Source organism: Lingula anatina, chromosome 3 (assembly GCF_051362555.1).
Source record: "Lingula anatina isolate TDL-2025a chromosome 3, LinAna3.0, whole genome shotgun sequence".
Classification (NCBI taxonomy): Eukaryota; Metazoa; Brachiopoda; class Lingulata; order Lingulida; family Lingulidae; genus Lingula; species Lingula anatina.
In genome coordinates this window covers 6917009-6934673 of record NC_141769.1, presented here as the reverse complement: position 1 = coordinate 6934673, position 17665 = coordinate 6917009, and the positions used below count along the sequence as shown (strand labels likewise).

Genomic DNA, 17665 nt, shown 5'->3' with positions numbered 1-17665 from the left:
ATAAAAGTAGGAGATTTAAAAGAATGTATATGGATAATTTTCTTATTTGTCCTTCGGTAATCATTTTAAATATCATATAATTCAATTTGCAATGTGAATGGTTGTAAATATAAGTCAAGGTCAAGCGAGGTAAATTCGAACTGTAATCAAACCACAAGAACTAGAGAGTGAATGTGATTTAAATCTAAATAACGATATTGGGTTAACTTTGTGACTGTAAGGTAACAGACATGCACATTAGAAAACAGTTTCATTGGATCTGTAAACATGAAGATTAGGTCCATACATTTTAGAATACTGTTATGGGTTTATTCCAAATCTCAGTGGTTGTGAAAAAGTCCAGATGAGATTTGAACAAAACCATCAGTACAGTTTTAAAAGAAATATGGATGTTATTTTCATGAAATTTTTATTTTTAATAGAAATGGATGTTTGACAGAAAGGCAGACAGGCAGTCAATCAAAAGCAGAGTGCTTTGTCAAATGCCATGGACTTGACTTGATTCATCGTAAATCATCATCAACTTTATCCTAAAGTCACATGAAACCACCTGCGCCAGAGAATACCAGTGCTGGATCGCACTCAGTTGAACCCTTTAAATCACTCTAGCGACGGAGATGAGCATGCATTTTACAGACAGTAAAACCCTATTGGTCATCTCTCTCCAATTCCCAGAGGTGAGAATGACTTCATGGAGAACAATGCAATTTGCACGGATCTTCATAGGTTAATTGTAATGGACAAAGGCTCATCTGCTGGGACACTAAGCTGTCAAGTAAACTAATTGACTGTATTGAGTCTGTTTGTGCCTTCGAGGCTGCATGATTTTTTTTTTTTTCGCCACAGAAAAGATATTGACCTAGCAAAAATAGATTTAAAAAATTGTATTTTACACTTCCGAGTTCATTGGTGGATCCAGGATATTGCTGCAAAGGGAAAGAAGGAGGGCAAGGATGAAAATATAAACAGTGGCATACAGGGTCCATACTGCTGTGATATGCAGGGCAACAGATTTTAAAAAATGCTCAGTTTTTCGTCTCATTTTGCATGTTATACTGTTTTTAGAGATGGAAAAGGGAGCACTCCAATAATGATTATGATGCTCCTCTCTCTCAGTAGCAATATTTGCTACATAGGGCTTGCTCATATGTTTTGTTTCATAGAGCGCATTCTCAACGAATTAAGCCAGGCTTTACAAAGCCGGTGACCTAAAAATGGCTGACGTACATGAAAGAAAAACCGCCTAATCTTTTAATAGTCTCTCCGCCTCTCACACGCCTCCCCACACGTCGTCCCTGCGGGGTACAGTAATTAAATCTCGGCTCCGAACATTAATATTTCCGTGAATATCTCTGGTGATATTATCTCCGTAGATAGTCGATTCATTGCTGCTCTACGGGCCAAATTATTCCTCTTCGTCTCTGTTTTCAAAGATAATAGAACAGAAGAGCTTTTTTCCTTCGATCGCCTTCAGCCGCCATGCTTTCTTCACCACGAGTTTAACTGATGAGCATGCGCACTTAATATTTCTCAGGTAGCTTCCGCATGGCGAACGGAGACGCGATTTAATTACTGTACCCCGCAGGGACGACGTGTGGGGAGGCGGAGAGACTATTAAAAGATTAGGCGGTTTTTCTTTCATGTACGTCCGCCATTTTTAGGTCACCGGCTTTGTAAAGCCTGGCTTAAAATTCGTTGAGAATGCGCTCATAGACACTTTCTGTTACCCTTCCCCCCGCCCCCAGGACCACCACTGCCTCCAGCTGCAGCATACCAGGTCACTAAGTATTGACTGTCATTAATTTACAATGTGTCATAATTCCCTGTCAGTCATGATCTAGCAATCTAATAACGTAACATTACTTACGCTTATGCAAGGAACCGACAGAGGCTTATCCTTACTACATTACATATGCGGCAACCCATGATTAAGTCTAATGGATTCCTCCAGCGTTAACAATTAAGGGGTTTGCCCCCTGGCTGAACAGTTTAAGTCTCCCTGCTCGTAATCACTGTAATAATACAATCTAGGTAATTGCTTAAAACAGGTTGATTGGGGATTGACTTGGAAAGTGACTTGTAGATTGTTAAGCAAGGTGATTAGTTCATTAGGGCAGGTGGGAGGATATTATGCTTTAGATCTCAAAGGCAAAGGAACATTTTTTTTCAAACCAAATAAAACATTGAGTTTTTTTTATTGATTACCACATTAAAATATTTAAAAGTATAATGATCAGGGTGCCAGGGTGTATATGTTTGCATTTTCTTAACCTGAGCAGTGTTTGTAACTGTAAAGAGATTGCCTGACACTACACACTATTATTTATTTATTCAGATTAGATTTTGGTAAGTCAGAGAACATTGTTTATCAACAAAAACAAATTATGCCAGAGGAAATTACCCTAGAGTATCAATACAAAATTGTGTTAGCTCTTAATTTTGCTGCACCAGGTTTTGGAAAAAGAATCATTAAGAGCCAAATACTGTAAATAGAAACATCAAGTCTGAGAAAAGTTTTCTCATGAGCAAGCATTGTTGTTTTTCCAGATACATTTTAATTAGCAATATCAGAGTTTTAATAACAAAGTCATTTCCCTGATGGGCTTTAATTAAATAAGTATTTTAGTTTACTTAATTAGAATACCTCTACTGGACACTCCTTAATTACATTACTTCTTTTAATTGCAGAATTTGATCCCCATTAAAATGAAAGAAGATCTCTCTCTCCAAGGAAGTATGGCCAAGTTTCTCAGCACAGACACCAGGTCCAGGTTGATCACTCATCTTGGTATGGAGCCTGGGGATTTGGTCTTCTTGTCTGCTGGGGAGACTTATGCAACGGTAAATTGACTTTTTTTTGACAGAGTAAAGTAATTGGTGTTGGCCAGTGAAAACTTGTGTGATGGTGCTTTCTTCGTTTAAGTCATTTAAGTTTCCTTTTAGAATGATATATGATTGTTTCTTTTTGCCTCTCTGTATGTGTGTGTCTATGCATCTGTCTGCCTGTTATTGATACGGCTGCTTTACATATGTAAATGGATGCACCTCTTCTCTCCTCCCCTCCCAGGTCTCTCTCTCTCTCTCTCTCTCTCTCTCTCTCTCTCTCTCTCTCTCTCTCTCTCTCTCTCTCTCTCTCTCTCTCTCTCTCTCTGTTATTGGATAAAATAAGTTAATCTTCTGTCTAACATATTAACATTTAGCACCAACAAATACCTCCACAGACTTTAAAAATCTGAAATATTTTCCTATCCCATACCATTACTCCTAAAGAAACGTGTATACTGAATAAACAGCTACAGATGTCTGTGCATTTCCTTACCTGGCTTATGTATTCTTTTAAAAATGCCTTTGGTATAAGCCTCCGGACGTGGTCAAGAAGTTGACCTTGGTCAGCTTTTGCTTACTTACACTGTACCAAGTGAACTAATATTTTTCCAGCTATAGGACGAAAAATTCAGACTCCCCCTTTCTCCGTTTCAATGTGTATTTTGGTAATTCTGGCCTTGAGATGCTTATGCAGGGTATTTGCAGGCTTATCCTCAGTCATTTCCTTTGATTTTTCATTCATGAAATCAGCATATTGATCGGGAAATGTAACAGTTCATTTGCGCTTTTGTCCCCGCCAACCGGGCCATTGTAATTGGCAAGTTTAGTGTTGGGTCATTCGGTTGCCTTTCACAACAGTGCGAACTGGTTGGCTTTTTGTGTGTTCATTCGGACGGATTAAGCAATGCAGTTCACGCACACAGGACCAACAATTAGCACCGCATAAAATAATATTAGTAATAATAGTTTTGTGTGCCCAGGTGATGTATTAGAACCCCGTGCTGCAATATGCTGTAACTGTTCCGTGTTCCCTCCAGCGTATTGCCCCCGTACTCGATAACCTGCAAGCTACTCACTCGTGTTTTCTTATCATTAATAATTGATTTCAGTTATTCCCAAGGATATTTGTGGCTGCTTTTGCACGAGTTAGAAGACTGAATGAACTCGAGTAATCTTTCATTAGAATTTTAGTTAACAGTAAGAAGATATCTACAACTTTGTTTCTCTCATGTAATAATTCTATTAATTTTTGGATGATGACATTAGGTTAAAAGTTCATCAATTTCATTTCAAGTAATGCAGTGTACCCTTTTTACTTATTCTTTGCTAAACATAAATTTTCTTTTATTTCTCTCTTTACCATCTGCATTTTTTAGTGAACAAGAATGCAGCTATTTTGGTACAAAACTGCTGATTCAGAAATAAAAGAAACATTTCCAGTTATATTCTATAATTGACATGAAACAAGAAAGCAACTCCTTGCATGGCCCTACAACTATGGAAATATTTATGCACCAGTACAGCCTATCAATTATATATGTAAATATTAACAGACATATCGAATGGTCACACATTTCTCTGTTTAGTCTCAAACCATTCAATCTGTTGTCAAAGCAGAAAAAGATTTCATTGAATGATACTCAGTCCAGAAGCCCTATCAGTTCCAAGCACTTCTATTATGTCTGAGTGCTGTGACAAAAAGCAGGCTATATTTTTCCTTGTGCACACAAGTTACGTAAACTTTTGATACACATGACAAATACTGTACCAGCTGACTTTGACATAAAAGAAAGGAATAAGTTAATGGAGTCACGGTTCTATTTCACTACTTTAGAACTGTTGTTTGCATTGCACTTAAACTTTTAGGAAAATAGCTTGTGGTGTATATGTTACTAACATTTTTTTCTCATTTCCAAACTATACTGCCATATAATATTGAAGGAACCATGCTTATTTTCTTAATTAAAAGTAAATTATGTGTCTGAAAGATTGCTGATATATGTCAGATTTTGGAGAGGGTGTTGGTTTGATTCATGCAACTAAGCAACATATTGATTTAACCCATAGATAGAATAAAGCTTATTTTGACATTTTGATCAATGCTTCATATTCAAACCTTCATCCATCTGTGTAGATGTCACAAACATGAATCCTCACATAGGCATACACGAATTTGACAGCAACAGGTTTCCCATCTGTATCATTCAGCCATTTCTGAAAGATGGCTTCCCGTTGCTTATATAATCAGAATCACAATAAATGTTCAAAACTTGTGATGTAATCGCATGTGTCACGGTTTACCGTCTTTGCGCACTCATTATCAACATAGCGTGTGTGTAATCTGAAAATCAGACTTTCGCTTACCTACAATGTGTGTGTTTTCGCAACCTCACATGCCAAGCTAATGCACAAATGTTGAAGAGACCGTGTGGTATTGTTCATGGTTGACTAACCTAATTGTAATGGATCGCCCTCGTTGCATTGAGAGACACACTCGCAGTGGTTTGTTTCTACACTGAGAAAAAAGCCCCAGTGTTGGGATGCCACAGGCGATCCTATATTCCATTTCATATTTATAACCCTCTTAATAGCAGCTATAAAATACAATTATTTTCTTTTCTTTTCTTAGTGCGCGCTCCTTGGAAGAGTCAGACTAGAGAGCACAAACAGTTTTGACGAAGAAGGTATTGTATAACACGATCAAATAACTATGTCAACACATCCTTCGGCGTAAAAACCCACTTGTATTGAAGGAGGGGGAATTATTCACTATTATCCATTAGTTCTCATTCAGTCGCGTTTAAGTTAATGGAGAGGGTTAAGAGCCCATGATGTGCTTCATCCTTGCTTTATAATAGGTTTTCTATTGTTCACGTGTCGTAAGCTAATGTTCAGGCAGAATTATTTTCCTTGGATTAACGTTGTAGAATGTCTCCAGTTCCAGCGTTCTTGTTGAGGCGTATTCACAGTTTGATTCCAGATGGAACTGAAACCAGTTTGCTTTGATCAGAATTTAAATGTTATTTCCTGCCAAAAGGATATTATTACATGGTCCGGTGTGTTTGAGTTCACATTGCATTTTCTTTCTCAGTTTTTTAGTATATCACACATATATTAAAAAGTATATATTAAGTATTAACAGATATAATGCTTGGAAATTATGTCACATCATTTGAGCACAGGAAGGAATTGGTTGTCAAATTCTGTGCTTATTAAGAAAGGTCTTTTGGAAGGTCACATAATGATCTTTCAATTAAAAAAAGTTTTGGGTTAAAAAAAAAACAGTCATGAAGTACCCTTAATCAAATTGGAAGTGTCCTATATTCCGTTTGGTTCAGTTATCAATTCATATTTAGTGTATGATAGCCATCATCAGATTTCAATAGACTAATACACCTTGGGCACTTGATAAACACACATTTGCCAATTTAGCTAAGTTAACACAGTTTATAATGTACTTCCTAAGTAGTCCTAGATTGAGAATTTTAGCACCTACCCGAAAGTTTACATTTTATCATAACTGTGACAAATGTAGCGTACACATTTCAAACTGACCAATAGAGGAGGGGTCAGAGGTGGGATGTGATAGGGAACCATTGGGAGTGCAAGAACAACAACTCTGGGGGAACAAAAAGTTGTTTTTGGCACTTCCGTTTGTTGTTGTCCCGCCCATTGCACTGAGAAATATTGCATTAGGATTTATTGTATTGGTCTGCTTTTGCTGGACAACATCACCAATCAGTTTACTTAACCCTTGACCATTGTACCGGACGTAGGAAAAGTGGATAATGTCATGAGAATTGTCAGAATGTCAACAAGCTAGATTGCACTTTAATAATAAAATGCCCATTTTTTTCCTTAATGAATATGTAAATAGGCAGCTAACGTCTGTTTGCTTTTATAAATATGTGATATTAGAAAGTGTTTAATCTTTCCAAAAAGGTGATATTTTGAGGTGAATTCTTTGTTATTATTAGGTACAAGGAAAGTTTATGTATTGGAGAAGTGGGAGGTTAATAAAACAGCCCCCTTCTCCCTGAAAATACCTTTAACTTAAGGGGGATTCTTTTAGCAGTAATTGTGTCAGCGCAGAGCTAGAGTTTTGCTATATGGTCTGAGACAGATCTTTTACCCTGACAGAGGCCCTTTCCACGTTGTGTGTTACACTTATCTATTATATTTGAAACACATAGGGTGGTCCTACACGTAATTAAACTATGGGTTTTTTGCTCCCTTTCTCGAGTTAGCTTCCATGTGTTTGGGCCAATCAAAATTGGCCATGTCAAGCTTATGGGTTCTGTCTAGGTGACTCTCTTAAATATCAGTAATTGAATCATTTCTGTTTTTTAAGGTTGATGTATTTCGTAGAAGTTGATAAAACACCCTTAAATGTCTGTCAGTTTTACTGCTTACTTTAAGTTTACGATACTAGCTAATTATACATATTCCAGTTAGCTTTTAGTTGTGATATTACTTATGGGGTACATTTGTTTGTTTTTAGAGAGAAGAAAGCTTCAAGATCCGAGTGCCCTTAATTTCTTGTGGGTATATGACTTTCCATTGTTCCTGCCAAAAGAAGATGGCACAGGTAAGCAACCCCCTTCTTTTTCTTTGATTCTTTACATGTAGGTTGTTAATTAATAAAATCAACAAAGACAAAAACACACCCTCTCTGGCAGAGGCAATATAGATTACATAATGACTATATCCCATCTCTCTTTGCTGTGGTGACAAATTGCTTAAAGTAGTACTTTTTTTCATTTTTAAGAAATAAAATGTATTTGAATTCAAATTGTTAGGTATAAATCATCTTCACCAAAAATTAGCCACTTTTGTGTCTATGAATGGTATAAATTATGTACTTTGCTAGATCGGAGATACTAATTGATTTTTTTTTTTTATTTGAAGTGACATAACCTGTTCATATTTAAAACAAAAAAAAGGCATTATTTAGATGTTATTGAAGTCAAGATGATGATATCTTTCTCCTTTCTTCACCATCCTCAAGCATTGTTACATGTACACCACTCCCAGCGGGAGGCAGGAGTAAAAAGCACAGTGGTATAATTTAGAGCCCCCAGTGGTTCAATTTTAACCTTGGATGAATCTCCTTTCAATTTACTAGCATACAAGGTCATTTTAGCATAATAGATTAAATTTAGAACCAAAAGTTAGTACAATTGAACAAACGTAAGCCCTGATTCCTGTTAAGAGATGTTTAATTTAAATTTTAGTAAGGCGATTGCAATAAGTTAATCAAACTCTTTGGTAGTTCTTAAGAATTAGTGGTTAGTGGTTATATATTAACATGTGCTTGTCAGCGTGATAAATTAAAATCTCAGTTTGATAGCGGTGACGTGGTTGACGTTCAGACCACCTCATATTAAGAGAGGTATACATTGCAGCACTTATGCTATCTCATTACCTGTCCAACAAATGAACCTATTAGGCCTCCCGCAGACTTCCTCAATACGCTCATCTTCTGCTCGTAGATTTTTGATTGCAAACAACAGATCCGTGCACCTTCCAGGCTTCTAGGCTTTCTGATACACAGACGACAATGGATGGAAGGAAGAGAAAGAAAACTGAGATCAGCGGGGGTTGTGGGAATAGCGGGTGGAAAATAAGGTTTATCTGGGCTCATAATCAGGCCTTGTCAAGAACATCGAGCCTGTCACTATAAGGGATATAGAGACATTACACCTTTGCTTTTCCCCCTCCCTCTTTGTTGTGGAGGGGGGGGGGGGGGCGGGGGGGAAGGGGCAGGATCCTACTGTAGAATGTATTTCAGGAGAATATCATAATATGATGTTAACCATGGTTAACTGGCTCAAAATATGTATTCTACTTAATTTCTACCCTCCTTAGAATTTATTATTAGCAAAATACACAGTTATAGTACAGAACACTTTGACCACATTTTGGTATTGTTCTCACTAAAAAAAAAAAGATCAAAAATACTCTTTTAGATACTGTATTGTAAGATGTTAATGTTAAATGTAAAATAGGAACCACAAATTTAAAAGAAAAATGGATAATAAATAATTACTCTGGTTTAAATTTCCTTGAAAATGAAATCAAAGTGATTATTCCCATATAATCCTGATGCTCATTTTAGGACGACTGATTGGCTGACCAGAGCTCATCATCCCTTGATTTGCTGCCCCCAAAGTAATAACACACCTCTTGATTTCTCAAGTAGGGTTCAATTTAAAGATCTCATAATGTCACCGAATTGATGACAGTCTTCTAGAATTTTCAAGTAGAAGTCAATTTAGACATCTAATAATATCTCCGTAATGTTATTGCTTTTTTTTTTTGATAGGCGATAACAGAGAGGTGGGTGTGGTGAATGGATGTCTTCATTTTGTTACTTTTATGAAAATGTGTGGGTAGTACAGAAGGCACAGAAGTTGCCTGAAAAGTCATTATGTCGGCTTCTTTGTAACTTATGTGTGTTACGAAGCACAGGCGTAAGCAGGATTATCACAAATAAATTGAAATGGTGTGTGATTTGGTTACACAATGAAGTTGGCTAGTGAGCATGCAGTCTCTCTCTCTCTCTCTCTCAAAACTGTTTTGTCTATAAAAGTATTTAGACTGTAGGCCTCTTATTGATTTGTGTCAGATTAAAGAAAGCCAGATTATATCATAATTTTAATTATGATTAGTGTTAATCCAAACAGTACAGGATTTTATCCAGACAATGTAATGGATTGTTTCCATATCCCATTTTATAATAATTATATATAGCACCATCTCTTGAGGCATTACAGTAAAATTAAACATACATATATTTGAGGTACCTATGCTTCTTACAATGTACACATTTCTTTCACAGTTATGTTTTTATAATACAGTAACTTTATGTTATAGCATGTTCCTTTTTTTGTTAATTTTGTCATGCAGTGTCATGATCTGCTGTTTCATGTCATGTCATGCTATGTCAAAATTGTTGTGTCAGTTTGAAAAAAAATTGAGAATTGGTTTTAATGATGATTGGGTTATCATATGCCTGAGTATTTTCAATGTTATTTGAAGATTGATCTTTGAAAAAGTTGGGAGTATGATTTTTTCAATACAACAGAAATGCCCAACATCACTACCGTGCCATTACTGCTAATGCAGTATTGACAAACCATTGTAGCTCTGTTCAGTTAACCTCATTTTTGGAAATATTTTAAATAAACTCCTTGAGGAAATTCTAACCATCTTGACAAAAGTTTTTACTCTCAATGGTGACAGTAGCCCATTTAGGTATGTCAAATAAATTGACTGTAGACCAATCAATTTTAAAAGCTCTAATACCTGTATAGCACTGTTGACTGTACATAGTTTGCTACAGTGTAACCAATTTCAGCAGTCATTGTTTAGCCAAAGAACTTTGGGAACACAGCAATGTAAGGAACTAAATGAATTAGATATGACAAAATAACTTGTAGCCTCCCTGTCCTTCCTTATCCAGTCACATAAACTGTTCTGTATGTCTTGATGAAAATAGAAAGACTTGGAGCCAAGCCTAGGTGATCTACAAAACATGTTCAAGACATTTTATACATGTACAGTAGGCTTCATGTTCATGATCAGAGAATAAAGCTGGTTTCATTCAGCAACGGGAAAAATATAAATAATAGAAATAATTATTTGTGAATTAAAACCATCCTTGATTTCTATTTGTTTAACATTCAAGTTTGTCCGGGTTTTAGAATGTCTTTTAGTTAAAACGCTGTTATTAGTAGTGATGACAGCAGTTACAGTTGCCTACTGTAGCAAGTAAGGGGGGGGGGTGGACTTTAAACTGCTTAGTTGGACTTCCAGGAGGCAGTCAGAGTTAACTAGAAAGATGCTTTGAATTGAAATTTGCCTGGCAAGATTTCAGACTCCAATTTGGAGGATTTTATTCCTTGTCTTCTCATGAAAAGTGATAAAATTTATTCTAAGATTATTTCAATCAAAACCTCTAATTAAATGACTCTCTCTCTCTCTCTCTCTCTCTCTCTCTCTCAGTAGCAATTGTAGATTATTAGTAGCTATTTATATTATGAATATAAATTGCATGAAAGCTTAATTTTGTTCTTGTCTGTAATATTGTTATTAAATAGTTGCAATTGAGATTAACAACAAATAAATATTTTTAGCAGTAATTTGCATATCGTAAATTCTTTATTTACCAGAATTATCTATTTACTACTTATAAAACATACATACCTATCACTTTTCTTCCATTCGATCATAAATTTAGTTGCGAGCTGAGCTCAAAGCATTTTTGAAATGTCCTTGGAGACCACTTCTTTTTCTGCAGAATTAATAAACTAAATGTTGTGTATGGTAAGCATCTATTAAACCAAGATGTGAGTGAACATATATGTGATTGAAAGAGTCCCACAAGTCGCATCAAAATGGCTTATTGATCATAAAGGCTCATCAATTTGTCATCAAAAAGGAATTAGTCAATGGATCGAGGCAAATTAATGACCTATTTACTGGTTTGATGATTTACGGTATGTTCAAGCTTTTTTCCTTGGGGGAGATGGTGGAGTTCGAGAGTTCATGGATTGGAATTTTGAACCTTGTTTCATCTTCCATTTTTGATTGATTGTGCCATAATAAATAAAACAGCATCAATAACGGCAAGATCCCTTGAGTTGAGATTTTTATGAAGATGCACTGAGCCTGGATGACCTGTCTGTGAAATTCTTTGCTCTCCATATATCAAACAGACAAAAGCATGATTTAATAGTCGGAAAAAAAGAAAAAAAGAGATGATCATGATGAGAGTTAATTAATGATTGGCTGATGTTTGATGAAACTATTAACTCGCTTACCTGGGGTATTCTGGAAATTGTATGATTTTTTTCTATTAGTAGTCTCAACTATGTTCTTAACCCTGTAACAAAATACACTTGCACTTATACACACATGCACACATGCATGCACACACACACAAACAATAAGTAATATTGCAATCATGATTTTATTAAATAAGTAGTAGCTACAAAATGCTATATCTGACCCTGTACATTAGATTTTTTAAAAAAAGAAAAAAGTTGTGCCTTTTTACAAATGAACTTGCCAACTTCACTCTGCTTAAGGCAGTATTTGTAAGAGGTATATTATGTATGCTATTGCATAAGTTTTGGTGACATCTTAGAAATGACAATATTAGTAATTTATTGAACACTCAGTGATACATATGATACTTATGTAGGTTCCTTTTACTATGGTTCAGCACATAAGAGAGAGAGACATCATGTACAAGTTTGTATTCCATATCCACAGTGTAAGCATTATATATAGTACAGTTAATATCAATATTTCTAATATTTCAGAGGGTCTGGAATCTGCTCACCATCCATTCACAGCCCCTCAGCCTGGGCAGGAAGAACTGTTATATACTCACCCAGAGAAGGTATAGTACTTGTCATTGCGTTAGGGGCGACATTGTGTTGGTTGATTTTCAGAGATGTGACAAAATGGTTTTCTCAAGTGTCTTCTTGAGAATGTTTAAGGTCTGTATTTGCTCAGACAGAAGCTTTTTTTCTGCAGAATGTATAAAGTCTTATATTTTAAATTCTGAATAAATTCATAAATTTATGCTCCCCTACCGGACCCCAGAGCCCAGGACATGTGCTCTCTTGTTGATTTCAGGTCCAAGGTCAGCATTATGACCTGGTGCTAAATGGGACTGAGATTGGAGGAGGGTCCATAAGAATTCATAATTCCCAAATGCAAAGATATGTACTAGAAGAAATCTTGAAGGTAATCACAAAATGTATTTTTCTTTATTTGTGTGGTTGTGTTATTGCATGTGTGCGTGATGTGTGTACTTAACCAGGGTGGAGGGCAAAAATCCATTATTCATGCACTGTTGCATGCCTTCTAAATCCAGCATATTTATAAGATTGTACAATTAATGCAGTATTGATGTTGTGATTAAAAAACAAATTTTCATAATATTTGATTAGTTTCCAATGCACTGGGAATGGCTATTAACTTAATTTCTCATTGCAGGAGGATTCCAGCCAGCTTAATCACTTACTTCAGGCATTAGACTCAGGATGCCCACCACATGGAGGTATAGCACTAGGTAAGCTTGTTATTCAGGGTGTCCACCACATGGGGGTATAGCACTAGGTAAGTTTGTTACTCAGGGTGTACACCACATGGGGGTATAGCACTAGGTAAGCTTGTTATTCAGGGTGTCAACCTCATGGGGGTATAGCACTAGGTAAACTTGTTACTCAGGGTGTCCACCACATGAGGGTGTAGCACTAGGTAAGCTTGTTACTGAGGATGCCCACCACATGGAGGTGTAGCACTAGGTAAGCTTGTTACTCAGGGTGTACACCACATGAGGGTGTAGCACTAGGTAAACTTGTTACTCAGGGTGTCCACCACATGAGGGTGTAGCACTAGGTAAGCTTGTTACTCAGGGTCTCCACCACATGAGGGTGTAGCACTAGGTAAGCTTGTTACTCAGGATGCCCACCATATGGAAGTGTAGCACTAGGTAAACTTGTTACTCAGGGTGTCCACCACATGGGGGTGTAGCACTAGGTAAGCTTGTTACTCGGGATGCCCACCACATGGAGGTGTAGCACTAGGTAAACTTGTTACTCAGGGTGTCCACCACATGGGGGTGTAGCACTAGGTAAACTTGTTACTCAGGGTGTCCACCACATGGGGGTATAGCACTAGGTAAACTTGTTACTCAGGGTGTCCACCACAGGGGGTATAGCACTAGGTAAGCTTGTTACTCAGGGTGTCCACCACATGGAGGTGTAGCACTAGGTAAGTTTGTTATTCAGGGTGTCCACCACATGGGGGTATAGCACTACGTAAACTTGTTACTCAGGGTGTCCACCTCATGGAGATATAGCACTAGGTAGTCTTGTTACTCAGGGCGTCTAACACATGGAAGTATAGCACTAGGTAAGCTTGTAACTCTGGGTATCCACCACATGGGGGTGTAGCACTAGGTAAGCTTGTTACCCAGAACATCTACCACATGGAGGGGGGGGGTATAACTTTAGGTAGTCTTGTTATTCAGGGTGTTTACGCATAGGTATAGTACAATGAGGCAATGGTAGTATGACAACAGGAAAACATTTTCCAGTCCTGATTTTTTTGTATTTATATAACATTGAAATGAATCGGTCAGAGGGTTGATTCATATTTTGTATTAATGTTTTAAATATTTTACTTAATATTAATTCATTTATTAACTTTTTGTAAGAAATTTACATTAGTTGAACAATTCACTTAGAGCAATTTGTATCTTTTGAACATAGAACAGTGATCTCATTTAAATCTTCCTCAGTGTATAATTAATTACTGTCTCTACAGGTTTGGACAGACTGGTTGCAATTGCATGTCAGGCCAACAGTATTCGTGATGTGATCGCTTTTCCCAAGACTTCTGTAGGAAGAGACATCATGAGTGATGCTCCAGCAAGAATTTCTGCGGAAGAACAAAATTATTATCATATTAAAGTGACTGATGACGGCACATGACATATGGTTATGTCAGTAGGTATATGACAGTGGTATATATTATAAAGGTAAATTTTAACAGAGGGATGTTGTATGATCTTTAGAGCAGCTGCTTTATGCTTCTGGAAAGCTTGAGTTATGTATGTCATCTTTTAAAAACTTGTGCTGATGTCAGCTATTGAGAGTAAAAAATAATGACAGTTACCCTTGCTGGACTTATTCAATTCTCTCTTTTGAAAAAAAAAATGACATTTCTTATTTTCTGAAAACACACTTTGCTTGATAATTTATGAAGAATCTGATGTTAATATTGATAACATTGGGACATAACTGCTTTTCTTCCTTTTTAAGTCCATAATAAGACCCAAAGGGGTCTACAATGGGTGGGTGTACTCTGGTTTTTTAAACAATATTGTATGTGCAAACATGCCTATTAAATCAATGCAAAAACAAAAAAAAAAAAAAAAAAAAGAAAGAAAAATCCTCTCTGCCGTTTTAGTAAAATCTTTGATTTGCCATTGGAATTTTCAAGTCACAGATTAAACTTATCTAAAAAAAACTGAAATAGGTGGAATTCAATGTTTTAAAGGGTTTGTGAAAACACAGGTTTATATTAGAAATGAATCATTCTCTTACTGTCCTTTGTTTTCATTCAATTTTTCCTCCTTGTGCATGAGAACATGCCGTGTAGAAGAGAATAAATGTGTCACACGAAGAGTATGTCATATTTTTTTCTATGATTAAGAGTCCAGGGAACACAATATGTCGACTTGTAGCCTGGCACACGTTGGAATAACTTTTTTTTATTGCAGCTGCAAATTTTGATGTTCATAAAACACGGCAGCTTAGATTAAGTTGCATGGCTATGGGAATCGATTCATATTCTCCTTGGATTTTAGTCTTGTGATAATGCAGTGAAGCATGAAGCGTCTTCATTGTTTTTTAAGTGTCAAACATCAAGAAAGTCTTCATGTCCACATGCTTGATTACCTCCCCAAGATCAGAACACGCAAAGGGTTCACAGGGAACAGCCATGTGAATTGTTAAGTCACATGAGATCGTAAAGTGAGTCAGACTCTCATGGATAGAATTTGTGATTTGTAATACAAAATGTATAGGATAATTTGTATGGTGTTTTGATATTTGGATTGGTGGAAGGAAAGATGAAAGAAAGAAAATGAAACGAGGGGAAAATAAAGACGAGGTGAATGAAATAAAAAATGGCTTATTGTAACTGATAAAACACGCTGTCATTGAAACTTAATATTGATGAATGAAGCCTAGAATAATGTATGACTTGTTTTGCTTTTGTTGTGCATGCATGCTGCATTGGTAGAAAGAAAATAAGAAAGTGAAAAAAATCAAAGAGAAAAGAAAAAAGATAAAAGCTGCATAAATGAGATGGAAGTCATTAATACACCAGTGAATATTGACAGTTGAAAACGAATAAAAAATACAAGGGCTTGATTTTTAGATAAAAGTGCACTGCGTCACCACCATTGTCCACCTTTGAAAACATTTCCTCTCCTCACAACGCAACCAGACATTGAGGAAGACATCAATCTGTCATTCCACATCATTGTAATTGGCCATCTCGACCAGTTGGTCAGTCGGTGGAATGACCACAGGCGCTCCGTGCAGCTGCACCTGCTGATGGATCAATGGATGTTTACTAGACTTGATGTCTTTCCACTCACAAAACAACGTTTATTCTTTTCCTAGAGGGCTCAGCAATTGTCCATTATTTGGTCAGTCATGTGAAGCACCCAGGTGTGATAGTTTAATAAAATATATAGATATTGTGATGTTATTTATCCTTTTCATGAAAAGGGTTTTATTTCTTACTGTTCACTTTATTAAAAGAAAGTACCGATACTGTCTGTGGCCATTTATTTTTCATGTGTTGTGGGTATTGACGGAGGTATGGAGACATGTTTCTTGTCTCATGGATAGAATGTTGTGATTTTGATAAAAATGAAGTGTCATGATAAGTGTTACGATGTGAATTAAAGTGGTGATTGGTAGGATTGTTTTTAATTTTTGTATTTTTTGATGAACATTTTCTGACAGTCAGTAGATACTAATAGGTCTGTTTTGTGAAGTACATTTTCACAAATTGTAAAGGTGTGCAAAAACATATATCTCCGGTCAAATATATTGAAGAGATGTTACATTTAAACATCCATCTTAGTACAAAAGCAGTATTCTAACCAACAACAAATAGTATGTATGTTGTGACATCTGATGGCCCAGTCACAATGTCGGCGATCTGTCGGGGATTAGTTTTGGCCGGGGGTCGTCGTAGAAAATAAAGAATCCTTGAACAATCCTAGCATTGCATCGGAGGCGATCGGAGACGATATCTGCTAGCGTCTTTTCTTGTAATTTTTTTCCCCCTGGGTATATGTGGGGGCCCTTATATACACGGCGATTTACTACATTTCCACCGTACGATTCGTCAGAGACGATCACATAAAGCATACGAATCGTCGCAGGGCGCCTTCGATTCAGTCGGAGGGCGCGGGAGACTACTCGCAGACATTGAATCTCAACCTGATTTTCCAATCCCACACAGAATCTTGCGACTAGTCTCAGATTGTTCGGAGGACGCCTCCACTTTTTCAGAAAAAGAACCCCCCCTTTGAAATTGCTGGCTACGGGCCTGCCAAAAGTTCTACTTTAGTCGACTACTGCACATTGATCCTTACTGGAAGCAGTAGGACAATTTTTGGCCCACAAGAAAATATCAACTTTTGGTCTAAAGTTAGGTGGTGTTACCAAACCATGGCTGGATAAACTAAGGTAAGCTGTCACAACCTGAATAGAAATGGGCCTTAAGATGCAGCTCGGTCACACAGTGTAGCATTTCTAATCCAGTTTTCTGTCTTGAATAATCTTCAGAAACTGGGCCTCTGCTGCATTTCCATTGTCGAATATAATTATGTCCTGTAGTAATTACAATTAGGTCGTAGTCATTAGTCAATCACTTAAAATATCCATTTCAGTCATTTGTACAAAGTATCTCCTTTCACTAGCCACAGGTCATCCATCGATTTATGTGAGAAAGGAGCTAGAGGCTTTTGTTTCAGATTTCTTGTTTCATTGATAAACAATTCTTAGATTTTTAGACTAGACGTCAACTAGTACAGTTGGAGAGTCATTTTACAAACAAAGGCACAAAGGTCATAATGCATGTAGGCAGGTGTGATGGGGTGGGGGTTACAAATCGCCCTTTTGATTGGAAAAAGTTCCACTCTGAATCAAAGTTTAGATTTAGATTCTGTGCCATTTCTCATTTTTGTACAATGGTTTTTTTTTTCCTCAGGAGGTTGCTAGTAAAACAGGAC

The 17665-nt window shown here is 36.7% G+C and overlaps 2 protein-coding genes across 4 annotated transcripts in view; one reads left to right on the top strand and one right to left on the bottom strand.

Annotated features, from left to right (window-relative positions):
- Window positions 1-5262, bottom strand: part of LOC106169163 (podocan-like protein 1) — a 51004-nt gene extending 45742 nt beyond the window's left edge. The window contains exon 1 of one of the 2 annotated variants that reach the window (XM_087009703.1): window positions 5191-5262. The gene's annotated coding sequence lies outside the window, so the exon portion shown is untranslated. Of the gene's footprint in view, window positions 1-3319; window positions 3335-5190 lie in introns of those variants that run through there. The other variant, XM_087009704.1, reaches the window with a different exon arrangement.
- LOC106169165 (aspartate--tRNA ligase, mitochondrial) overlaps window positions 1-15611 on the top strand; it is a 79772-nt gene extending 64161 nt beyond the window's left edge. The window contains exons 12-19 of one of the 2 annotated variants that reach the window (XM_087009707.1): window positions 2689-2841; window positions 5456-5510; window positions 7328-7414; window positions 12156-12235; window positions 12475-12585; window positions 12838-12878; window positions 12926-12960; window positions 14173-15611. In XM_087009707.1, coding sequence (XP_086865833.1) covers window positions 2689-2841; window positions 5456-5510; window positions 7328-7414; window positions 12156-12235; window positions 12475-12585; window positions 12838-12878; window positions 12926-12960; window positions 14173-14339 — 729 coding nt within the window. In that variant the 3' untranslated portion in view covers window positions 14340-15611. The other variant, XM_087009706.1, reaches the window with a different exon arrangement.
- Window positions 15612-17665: the final 2054 nt, after the last annotated feature.